General features: G+C 41.1%; 1 protein-coding gene across 1 annotated transcript in view; it reads left to right on the top strand.

The window, feature by feature from the left end:
- Positions 1–12,484, top strand: part of LOC126400413 (glutamate receptor ionotropic, NMDA 3B-like) — a 135,142-nt gene that overhangs the window by 90,997 nt on the left and 31,661 nt on the right. Inside the window, exon 8 of the mRNA XM_050061074.1 lies at positions 10,601–10,716. Within this exon, the coding sequence (XP_049917031.1) occupies positions 10,601–10,716 (116 nt within the window). The remainder of the gene's footprint in view (positions 1–10,600; positions 10,717–12,484) is intronic.

The raw sequence follows: 12,484 nt of genomic DNA, 5'->3' as shown, positions 1-12,484 counted from the left end.
ACAAGTCTGACTCCTGACAACAAGAGCAAACGTGGCAGATTTACAGCAGTCTGAGGCTATTTTAATACAGAACCTACTGTAAACATCGGAAAATCATCTCCTCAAAATAGAATTCATGTGTTGCTTCTCTAATATCCTGCAGGAAATACTTAAAAACTGTGATTTTCTTATGTTTACGTCCCCTGAAATGTCTGACCTTGACTGTGCAGGCTTGTAGCTTTGCAAAGTTTGTCACAAGAGAGGTGTTTTTACATCCTTCTACTCAAGGGGACGATGTGCACTTCCCCAAAATCTGAGAGTCAAACATACTTTGGGCAAGTTAGATCAAGTATGTCACTAATACAAAAGCCATTTGCTTTCTAATATGGGAAACGCTTATCAAATACAGGCTAAGAAACCTGAAACTTCCTGCACAGAGCGGCCTTGTCAGTGCAGAGAGCAGAGTTAGCATTAGCATATTCAAAGTTTTGACAGCAAACAGGGTAGAGTGTTTTGCATGTAAATTGGACCCTGAAGCTTCCTTGCACTATCTACCAAAAACCCCATTGTAGCAGATATTATTGTGTGTTTCCATAACAGGAATGCAGTGCCAGCCACTTCCTGTTAGCCTACAAGCTAACAAAATACGCTAGCTACACTTGACATTCTGATCAGCTGGTCAATGATTTTGTTGCACAACAGACTCTTTGATTCTGAGTCAGACTGAGGTTCAAACATGTATGACTGAATCTCTTAGCGGTTTCCTCTAATGCTAACGCTAGCCATCTTAATGCACACTGCTCTTTCACTGGTCAACTTAGCATTAGCAGCACTGCAGAGAGCAACACCTACTGCAAGCATATTTCTCAATGAGGGAGAAAGACTTACAGTGTTCACACTATGAGCGATACAGCAACAGGCTACAAGGCATTTTCAGTGGAAGTCAGTAACATGATGTTACAAACTGATGCTCGTCACTTGTCGCTGCAGATAGGCATGACGCACTGCAAATTAAAGTTAAGCTGGCCTCAACTTTTTCTCAGCTCTCGAATGATGCAGTGAAATGTTAAGCAATCATATGTTTTTGTTTCTAGCTGTGGTATTGTGTGTTGCACACAGCGACACAATGTGGCAGTGAAAGGTGATGTTAAAATGGGGTTCAGACACTGATCAAAAGCATAGATTTTTTTTCAGCCAAATACAAACCTTTGATGACGTTCAGTCGAGGTGCTTTGTAGCATACACAAATGCGTGACGACATATCTATGTTAAAATGAAGGAATACCTTGCACATCTGTTTTCAAACAGGTGCGTAGGAGAGGGATGAGAAGAATAAAACTTGTGACTCCGGCACACTGTCTAACCTGCAAAAATAATGATTTTAATGCTGCAACGTTTCGGTGACTAGACTTTCATCAGGCAAACAGTTTTGTAACAAAGAGAAGCCGTCTTAAGTAGGAGTGGCTGTGAGTTTGCAATCAGTCACATTACCCACGTGCGGTGGGAAGACATTACAATAAGTTAACTATCAACATTATAAATAGAAATGGAGGAATAAAGCGGTAAAAGTAAAATCAGCTTAGTGACAATCTTCAACATACCCCAAAAATTCCATTAAATATGTTCTTGAGAGTAAATGCTTAAATTCTTATTGTTAACTTGCATTCTCTAAAAAATACACATCCAAATCTTGTTTACATCAAGAATAAGTATCAATACCCAATAGAAAACTAGACGTATCTTAACCAGAGCTTGAGTAACACTAGTCAATAATCAGAATCAGAATCAGAAAAACCTTATTGATCCCCAAGGAGGACATTGTGATTGGTTACAGTCACTCCGATGTAAAGAATAGAGAATTACAAAAAGTAAGAATAAGAGTATGAAATAGAAGTATGTAAATATATAGCAATAAAAAAAATTGGAATAAAAATGTGCATTAAAAATAAAAATTAAATGTGCATTATGCCACAGTGTTTAACACTGGTACTTAAGATATTAAAAATAAAATATATATCATCACTGTGCTGAGACTGTGTGAAAATTTTAACTACAATATATACATCAATAAAATAAAACAAAAATAAAATAAGAGTAAACATAAGAAATATGTACAGTTATCTGCATTGTATGTTGAATAAATATATACATTCAAGAGGTATTGGTGAGAATAGAGTCGATACTAAATACCTCAACTGCCACAAGAATATTGTGGCAGTTATTGCACCCAATAGATAATTATGAATTATAAATGCAGTAGATGAAAACAAGTCCAAATGCATTTCTATTGGCACAGGCAGCAATGACTTCCTGTCGTGCTCAGTGGTGCAACTTGGGGGAATGAGTCTGTCACTGAATATGCTCCTGTTTGACCAGCATGTCAAAGAGTGGGTGGGAGACATTGTCCAAGATAAGATGTAACTTAGACCCCATCCTCCTCTCTGACACTGCAACCAGAGAGTCCAGCTCCACCCCCACCATGTTACTGGCCTTGCGAATCAGTTTATTGAGTCTGTTGGTGTCTGCTACCCTCAACCTGCTGCCCCAGCACACAACAGCAAACAGGATCGCACTGGCCACCACAGACTCATAAGACATCCTCAGCATTGTCCGGCAGATGTTTAAGGACCTCAGCCTCCTCAGAGAATAGAGGTGACTCTGGCCTTTTTTGTAGAGGGCTTCAGTGTTCTTAGTCCAGTCTGGTTTGTTATAAGTGTGCAAGGCTGTGAGGGTCCAAAGGACAGAGGGATGTCGTATGCTGTAAAGCCCTGTGAGGCAAATTGTGATTTGTGATATTGGGCTTTATAAATAAAATTGAAAATTGAATTGAAGGTACTTGTAGTCCTCCACAATATCCACACTGACCCCCGGGATGGAAACAGGGGTCACCGAGGCCTTTGCCCTACTCAGATCTACCAGCAGTGTACCTGGTCACACTGTTGCATTGTTGCTCGCAGTATGAATGCAGCATTAATCTGCTTCCAGACTCTTTTCACAGTATGTGGGAAAACCATGTTAAAATATAGTATCAGTATAAGCATTTTTACAATTTTTAAAACATGTCTAGAATGGAGCGTGAGATGGATCGGCGGTTTGGTGCAACTTCTCCAGTGATGCGAGCGCTGCACCGGTCTGTCATGGTGAAGAGGGAGCTGAGCTGAAAGGCGAAGCTGTCGAGTTACTGGTCCATCTACGTCCCAACCCTCACCTATGGTCATGAGCTCTGGGTAGTGACCGAAAGAATGAGGTCGCGGATACAAGCGGCCAAAATGAATGTCCTCAGAAGGGTGGCTGGGCTCAGCCTTAGAGATAGGGTAAGGAGCTCCAACATCTGGAGGGAGCTCGGAGTAGAGCTGCTGCTTCTTCGCGTTTAAAGGGGTCAGTTGAGGTGGTTCGGGCATCTGATCAGGATGCCTCCTGGGCGCCTCCTGTTAGAGGAGTTACGGGCACATCCCACTGGTAGGAGGCCCCGGGGCAGACCCAGAACATGCTGGAGGGATTACATATCTCATCTGGCCTGGGAACACCTTGAGGTCCCCCAGGAGGAGCTGGAAAGTGTTGCTGGGGAGAGGGATGTCTGGGGCGCTTATCCAGGGCCTGCTGCCCCCTCGACCCGGCCCTGGATAAGCGGACTAAAATGGATGGATAGAACTGGAGAGGGACTGTAAAACAGTTCACGATGTCACCTGGAGGTCATGTATAGACAGTGAATAATGTCAGTCTGAGACAGTCTGATTCAACAGTTGAACGCCCTTCAATAAGATTTAGATCCGATATTTTAATCAAAACTTCTAAAAGCCTGCAAATCAAGTGTCAGTGTACCAACTCCAAAATGTGTCACCCGACGACATCAATTCGAATCGAGGCTGTTTTTAATGTTGGCACCTTCTGACATTTCTATCTAACATCAACGTAATTTGTGTTTTAGGGTTGATTTTCCCTTTGATCTCCCACCGTCTGCAGTGATGTGTCGAACCCGTCGGTGGATGTTTTCTTATTATAGTGAACACGCTGTTTGCTTTCGCATCTGACAGAGATACCATCAAGTACTCATCACTTTGTGAGCTGCAAATATTTACACCCTGCATCAGTGTGAGCTTTTCCCCTATCCAGAGACGCTACGTTTTAGCACGAGGTAAAAGTGAGGTGAAAGCCTATGAATTACATAAATTACATTAAAAAAAGAGTCTTACCCGTTAGAGGGAAAATATTTTAGTTAATTAAAAGTGCTGAATGTGGAGATGAATGAGGGCCAGGGACAAATTGATGAAACGAGGGCCGAGGATGAATGGATGAATCGGGTGTCAGAAGGGGATTGTGAGAAGATGAAAGCGGCGAGGCAAGGCAAGTTTATTTATATAACACGATTATTCACAAAAGCAGTTAAAGTACTTTACATAATGCATTAAAACACTGAATACAACACAATTTAAGGAATAGGAACAATTCTGAAAGAATTTCTGCAGAAATAAATGGAAAGTAGTTCAGGATGATAGAGAGTGGTTATGGTTCATTCAAAGGCAGGGGAGGAAATAAGAGTTTTAACCTGGATTTAAAGGTAGTCTAAGTTGAGGAGAGTCTTATATCTTTTAGAAGTTTTCTCGACAGCTCTTTGCAGCATGCTGACTAAATGCTGCTTCCTCATGTTTGGTTGTTACTCTTGAAATGGTGAGGCGACTGCTACCAGATGACCTGAGAGATCAAGAAGGTCACGTTGATGAACTTATAGTTTAACACCAAGTTAGTTAAACTCCAGGGTTTTCAATCTGTCCATTCAGGAAGCACAAGTGATTGTGAATCAGTTTCAGCTGCTTTGGTGCAAATCAAAGTGACAACAGGTGCAATGGAGAGGCAAAAGCAAGACAAGCCTCAAAAGGGAATGGTTTTACATGTGGTGTCCACAGACAGTTGCTCTCTCCTTATCCTTCCTGACTGATTCTTCTCTAGTTTTGTGTCCTTGTCACTACTGGTAGCATGAGGCGGTACCTGCAGCCCAGTCAGGTTGCACAGGTAGTCCAGCTCCTCCAGGATGGCACAAGAAAGTTTGCTGTGTCTCCCAGCACAGTCTCAAGAGCATGGAGGAGATACTAGAAGAGCGGCTGTTACACAAGGAGAGCTGTACAGGGTCGTAGAAGGGCATCAACCCAGCAGCAGGACCGGTATCTGCTCCTTTGTGTGAGGAGGAACAGGAGGAGCACTGCCAGAGCCCTACAAAATGACCTCCAGCAGGCTACTGGTGTGCATGTTTCTGACCACACTGTCAGAAACAGACTCCATAAGGGTGGAATGAGGGCCCGACGTCCTCTAGTGGGACCTGTGCTCACAGCCCAGCACTGTGCAGCTCAATTGGCGTTCGCCAGAGAACACCAGAATTGACACATCCACCACTGGCGCCCCGTTCTCTTCACAGATGAGAGCAGGTTCACACTGAGCACATGTGACAGGCGTGAAAGAGTCTGGAGACGCCGTGGTGATCATCATCCAGCATGACTGGTTTGGCAGTGGGTCAGTGATGGTCTGGGGAGGCATATCATTGGAGGGTCACACAGAGCTCCATGTCATAGCCAACAGTACCCTGCCTCCTGTTAGGTACTGGGATGAAATCATCAGAACTGTCAGACCACACTGGTGTAGTGGGCCCTGGGTTCCTCCTGGTGCTCATGTGGCCAGAGTGTGTAGGCAGTTCCTGGATGATGAAGGCACTGATGCCATTGACTGGCCCTCTCGTTCCCCTGACCTAAAACCAACTGAGAACCTATGGGATGTGATGTATTGGTGCGTCTGACGCCATCAACTACTGCCACAGACTGTCCATGAGCTCACTGATGCCCTGATCCAGAGATCCCCCAGGACACTATCTGCCAGCTCATCAGGAGCATGCCCAGAGTCATATTATGAGTTGCTGTGATAAAATTCACTCAAACTGGATCAGCCTGTGATTTAAATTTTTACTTTGATTTTCGGTGTGACTTTGAATCCAGCCCTCAGTGGGCTGATGAGTTTGGTTTGTTCTCAACAAATTATACAATGTACATCAGTAAAGATTTTCAACTTGAATTATTAGTTCATCAAGGATCTGATGTGTGGTTTAGGTGTTCCCTTAATTTCTTTGAGCGGTTCTATGATGATTTCTTGTAACATGTAACCTGTTTATTCAGCTCCCTCGATACTTGACTTGTATGTGCCAATGAAGGCATGTTTGTACCTCCACATCTAAAAAGATCTGTCATTTCTCAAAGTACTGAATAACCTCAGCGGTTGAGGATGAACCCACTTTGGTTTCTGTCTGCGTGAACTCTGCTGCCTTTCATGGTTTGTTGGATTTATCCTCTCCATCTGATCATCAGTAATGGAAGACAGGACACATTTATCCTTCACATTACTGGTGTCAGACTTTCAATCTCATTTGCGCATGTGGATTATCATTACATCCTTTGTTATATATTCTTTTTGAATTAGTAACCACTGCGTATCTTGAGTTGAGGAGGAGTGCACACAAACCTTGCCACAGTGTCCTTGTTCCTATTAAATTAGAACAGCCAGGATATTTGTGTTTCTCAAAATCTGCAACCAGGATATAATATTCACACATGTAAACACATGACCAGAATACTCTGACAGCTGAATCATACCCAGGGTACTGGTGTCCATGTCACTGACGTGGCATCTCATGGCTCTATTTATAGTGCTGTGGTCTTTGCAGAGGAAGGAAAGCAGCACACCTCATAGGCTGGGAGAGGAGATTTAGTATGAGCCAGTTGTTTTAGTTTAATTTCTATCCTTTTCTTTTAATTGAAATTAAAACATCGTGTTTTATTCCCGTCTGATCTAATAACTTTAATTACGAGCTTTAATAACATGAATTAAACACACATTGGGGTCATTTGAACTCTTACGTGGACACACAGAATACATTAATTCAATTAAATCAGATCCTTTACTGCTAACTGCACTATACACTATAAAGTACACGTTGTGCAGTCACAATATAATTTAAGTAAAAGCACATATTATTGCAGAATGTACTCCAAAGAAGCCCCCAAATGATTATTTGTATTTCAGTTGCTCAGCCCGTGTTGTGTTCAATTTGTGGAGAAAACTTTGATTTTGCAGCATGCCTCCACTGCGAACGAAGAATCCAAAAACTGACGAGAACTCTTGATGAATTAAAGTCATAGGGGACCATGATCAACATCTGTAAAACCATATTAAAGCAGCTGTTTACAAACTCTCACACAACTTGTGCAGTATAATCCAAGTCTCATTTACCCAGCCAGACGCTCAGCACTTCCCAAACACATGCAAAATTGCTAAAATTTGATTTAAAACAAGATCTTATAAATAGTCCCAGGCACGGAGGAGGAGTGCATCTGCACTGTTTATGTGGAAGTCTTTTGAATAGTCATGTTTTAATGAAAATGCATGTGTTCAGGAAGCACTGGAGATACAACTGGATAAATGAGACTTGGATTATACTACACGAGTTGTGTGAGGGCACATTTGGTGCCCTAGGCAAACTTAACTTTAAATTACAAATTAACATGTTTAGAGGAATAAAAAATAAAATATGACATTGTAAAATGATAATAAAATGCACAAATTAACTTTTTAATTGAACTAGGGATGCACTGATTTTTGAATTCTGGGCCGATACAGATATCAGTGTTTAAAATAACAATTTTCCAAATAGCCGATAATGATGTTTTTTTTTATATATATATATAATGGTGTTTGTTTTGTTTTTTTGTTGTTATTTATTCTTTTTTTGTGCCAGAAAACCAAAAAAAATCTGCACGATAATAAAATGAATGAACAGTTTTAAAGTCGTTCAGTCCTTCATTACACAACCTTTGAGTGAGCACAAATTCAATAATACACATTTATGAAACAACCTTTAACATAACCTTCTTTCACATGAAAAACATCTTTAAAAAAATAAGCAAAAAGCATTTTTACTTTATATGATACATCATAATTCTCCTCTAATTTCTATTTTATAGTGCTGTGAAAACATCAATAAATTTCTCCTTCAAACAGCCGGATTTTTCAAGTTTCTCACCAAAAGGGCCATTTTACAAGATTCCATTGAACACATCATGAGAATGTTATAATTTACCTTCACCCAATGCTCCTTTTTACTGAATAGAGCTTGAATGCTTCACACAGTAAATCAATGCAACCTCCACAAGCTGTTGGTTGTGGCTACCACCTGATAAGAGATTACGATAACTAGCTGCTAACAGCTAACAGCTAACTTCACTAGCTGTCCTTCTGCTGTTGCACACAGATTTGTTCTGTTTGTTTTTTGGCATGTTCTTTCTCTCCACATCCACTCCTCTCAGTAGTGTAGTGATTGTTGAGTGGGCACCAGAAAGTATAGGTCGTTTTGAAATGATAATGGTACAGCATGTTTAGGGGTTTACATGACATCAGATAACTCGCCCATCTCCCCCAGAGAGCAGGTTAAGTGTGAGCTGGAGAGGGGGTCAGGGGGCGGCAGGAACCCAGAAAAAAAAGGCCTCTTTATTATGTAGTAGGCTTTGTCGTGTAGTTATGGCCTTATGTAATAATCCAAAATAATAGCAGTAATAGTACTGATAAAAAGATAGTAAAGAATTAACATTTAGATTTTTTTTTCTTCCCCCATTTGTGGCGCCCCCTATGGACTACGGCGCCCTTAGCGTTCGCTTATACTGCCTATGCCACAGGTCGGCACTGTGTGCAAGAGTTTGTAAACAGATGTTCTGATATTACAGTTCGGCTGTTGGTAAAGACGGCTGCCTATGACTATGAATTTTTTTGGATTCTTCGTTCACCAGAGGCTGTGAGAAAAACAAAGTTTTCTTTCTGAATTCAACATAACTCGGGGATAGTAGCTAATATACAAATGGTCATTTAGGGGTGAAGTATTCCTTTAAAGTATCATGAGTAAAAGTACTCAGAATGCAAACTAAATGATGTTATTGTGATACATTTGCTGATGCATTAGTGTAAGTGAGATTTTAGTGTACTTGGTTGAAGTGGAGCTAATTTGAATTATTTTATATACTTTTAAGATCTTAAACTGTAACAAAACAAATAACCAAAGCTGTTAACTTAATGTAGAGGAGTACAAACTACAATGTTTCCCTCTAAAACAGAGAGGAGGAGGAGGAGGAGGAATATGAAGTACCATGGAATGAATAATGCTCCAGTACACAAGAGTACCTCAGATATGTACTTCAGTGCAGCACTTGATTAAATGTAATAATTCCATCACTGGAATTCAGACATGCTGCAAAGACAAAAATGTGTTTATCCTGGCTTACCCAACTACAGATACACAGACACTCTGTACCACACAGCAAACACACTCCCAGCTATAACCACACACGCTTCTCCGACACAATGCCTGCTCCATAGAGCACCAGCAGAGATGCTGAGATACTGCATGTGCTGACTTTGTGATACAAGTGGGAAGATACAAAGCGCTTGTTCAGAGAAAGAGGATGAGAACAGGGAAGATGAAGGCGGCGTTTGTTTGCGTGCGAGGCGAAGCAGAAGTGGAAGTCACAGCAGTGCAGAGAGCCGGAGTGAGGCTGTAAAATACTGTGTTGGCAGAACTACTGACCCCAATACTGCACTCAAATCTTAGAGGAGGAGAAAAAAACCTCTCAAAAGCCTTCTTCTCCTGGAGAGACAGATCGCTCCGGGCTACACATGCAACTGCACATGAACACAGATGTATAGGCTCAGTGCAAGCACATACCTCCACACAGGCTTTCAACTTATACTTACACACTTTCATGCCGTACACGCTCACGCACATTTCACTCTTATCCCGAGGCCCGGCATCGGATAACTTCCGACCCTCTTTAGTCCCGAAAGAAGTGTCTCCTCTCTCTTCTCCCTGTGCCTCCTGTTTGACAGGCCTAGACAGAGAAAAATAGACGTTTCTGCTTCGCCAGCACAGCAAAGACTTTGTAAAGTCAACCTTTTGTTTAGCGGCAAACATCCTGAATAACAAGAAGTTTCAGGTAATTTGATCAGTCTGCTCTAGTTTTTTCTTCTTCTTTTCCATTAGGCTGTCTATGTGTGGGTGCATGATTTCCTCCAATACATGCATTTATGCTTGTTTATCCGTCTGCCATTCAAATTAGGTGCATGCGAATGTGGTTTGTGGGTTTGTGCGTCAGGAAATGTGTATTCTTCTTCTGTATCAATGTGTGTGTGCGCAGGTACATTATTCAAATGCAGTGGGTTTCGCTTGCTATCCTGAAACTTATCTCCCGTCAGCGGCTCAGGCTGCACACAGAGGAACGGTCTATAATTAGGGGTCAATTAGGGTCAATTGGATCGATATTGCCGGAGCAGGAGAGTCTTCGGCAGGGTGTATAATGCCTTATCTGTCCGCCACAGAGGCTGTTGGTTTAGGTAATGATGTATGTGTTTACACAGTGTATTAGAATGCAGTTAATCTCATCCTCTCTGTATAAATGACACAACAGGATGACAGACCCAAATACGGGGTTTCTGCACAGGTCCCAGGAGTGCGAGCAAAGTTTGGGGAGTGAATCTGATCCGCAGGTCTTCAATTAACGCTTCCCTCTCACTCATCTGTGTTTGTGTGTTGGTGGTGAAGGACAGATCCTCCTACCCTGGATGCGTTCATCATGGACAAAGCCCTGCTGGACTTTGAGGTGTCCATCGACGCGGAGTGCAAGCTGCTCACTGTGGGGAAGCCGTTCGCCATTGAAGGTAGGCACAGGTTCACACACACAAAGGCACACTTGTGAGTTTTGTAAGGACATCGTGTTGACCTAGAAGCATTCTCTCACTCCCTGGTGGCATTTTCAAACTGACTCGGTTTCTTTGGCATTTTCTTGATCTTATAACATTAGTTTTTGTGGTTTTTACATTTCATGCTCTTGTTTTTATAGACTCTTTATTCCCTCTTTTTCTTTTTCCTCTTTGTAAAGCACTTTCCCAGACTCTTAAAATGTGCCATACAAATCAAGTTTACTTTACCTCAACCTTTATACAAACCTTAACCTAATAATAGTTGAATTCCTTACTTTCAAAATTGATTCTTAAGGGTCTAGTGTGTAGGATTTAGTGGCATCTAGTGGTGAGGTTGCAGATTGCAGCCAACTGAAACTTCTCCCATGTACCAAGCGTAAAGAAGAGCTACAGTGGCCGACATGAAAACGTGAATGACCCTATCTAAAGATTTGTCCGTTCTGGGCTACTGTACAACAACATGGCAGAGTTGAATGGATGGGGCCTGTTCTGTATGTAGATATAAACAGCTCATTCTAAGGTATCAAACACAATGATTCTTAGAGGGATGTACTGATTTGTCGGCCGCACTTTGGTATCAGCCGATATTATTATGACACTGGAAAAAAAATTTGCATGCTGTATGTTGAATCTGCCCTTTAGTTTAGTTATTTTCTAAGGGGAGTCTTTTCACACATACCTCCATTAACAAAATGGTTTAAAGTTTCAATTACAGCAATTAAATGTTGGTTCAACCACCACTAACCCTTCTGTTTTCATTCCTTTAAGGGTAATTCAAACTGATAGTAATATAAATTCAGTAATACCCTGATACCGTGAAACTGCAATACTTTCTGAGATGGTTATCATTCTACGAAAATCTCATACCGTTGAAACTCCAGCTGGTAGCAGCTGGTGGCCAGAACTAACTGCTGATGGAGGTTGCATAGAGTTACATTATGATGCATTCAAGTGTTTTAAAGTAAAAATGAGTATTGGGAAAAGGTAAATTATGGCGATCTCATAATGTGTACAATTTTATCTTGTGAAATGTAGTTTTGGGCAAGAAACTTGATTAAATACAGCTGTTTGAAGGAGAAACTTGTTGATTATTTTACAGCAATATAAAATAGATATAAGAGAGGAAATTATGATATATTACAGAAACTTAAAAGGCTTTTAAAGCAGTTTTTTTTTTTTTAATTCCTCGAAAAGGTCATTTTGTAAACACGTTTACTGATTTTAAACATTTAAGAAGTTACACAAAACATATACAAACCTCCCAAAGTTAGAATTTATGGCATTATATAAAAACAAATAATAGTAATAAACAATATTAAAATAGTAATTATAATAACTAGTCCATACCCATTGGTAGCTTTGTCACCTTCTACCTATGCCAATCCTCAATGCCTATGTGCAGTTTCACATAGATTGACCACGTCAGTGAGCAGAAAAATGTGGGACAGAACGACACACTGACAGTTTCCGTGATTATGTACAGCATACCATACCATGACTTAGTCATACCAAAAATTAGAAAAAAACAACAACACTGGGCCACAGGGGGAGCCACAGCGATCGGTCGCATTTTAGCCATTTTGAAGCATTTTTCTGTTGTTATAGCGCCACCCAGTTGCCAATTAGAGTTACATTTCTCCAGTCACCTTGAGGCGTCCTGTTCTACATATCTACCAAGTTTAGTAAAAATTGATATGGCGGTTAGGCCTAGATAATAAATTAGCTC

The sequence above is a fragment of the Epinephelus moara genome, chromosome 14, assembly GCF_006386435.1.
Source record: "Epinephelus moara isolate mb chromosome 14, YSFRI_EMoa_1.0, whole genome shotgun sequence".
NCBI classification, from domain to species: Eukaryota; Metazoa; Chordata; class Actinopteri; order Perciformes; family Serranidae; genus Epinephelus; species Epinephelus moara.
The sequence above is the reverse complement of the archived record's forward strand: the minus strand, read 5'-3'. Positions and strand labels throughout refer to the sequence as shown.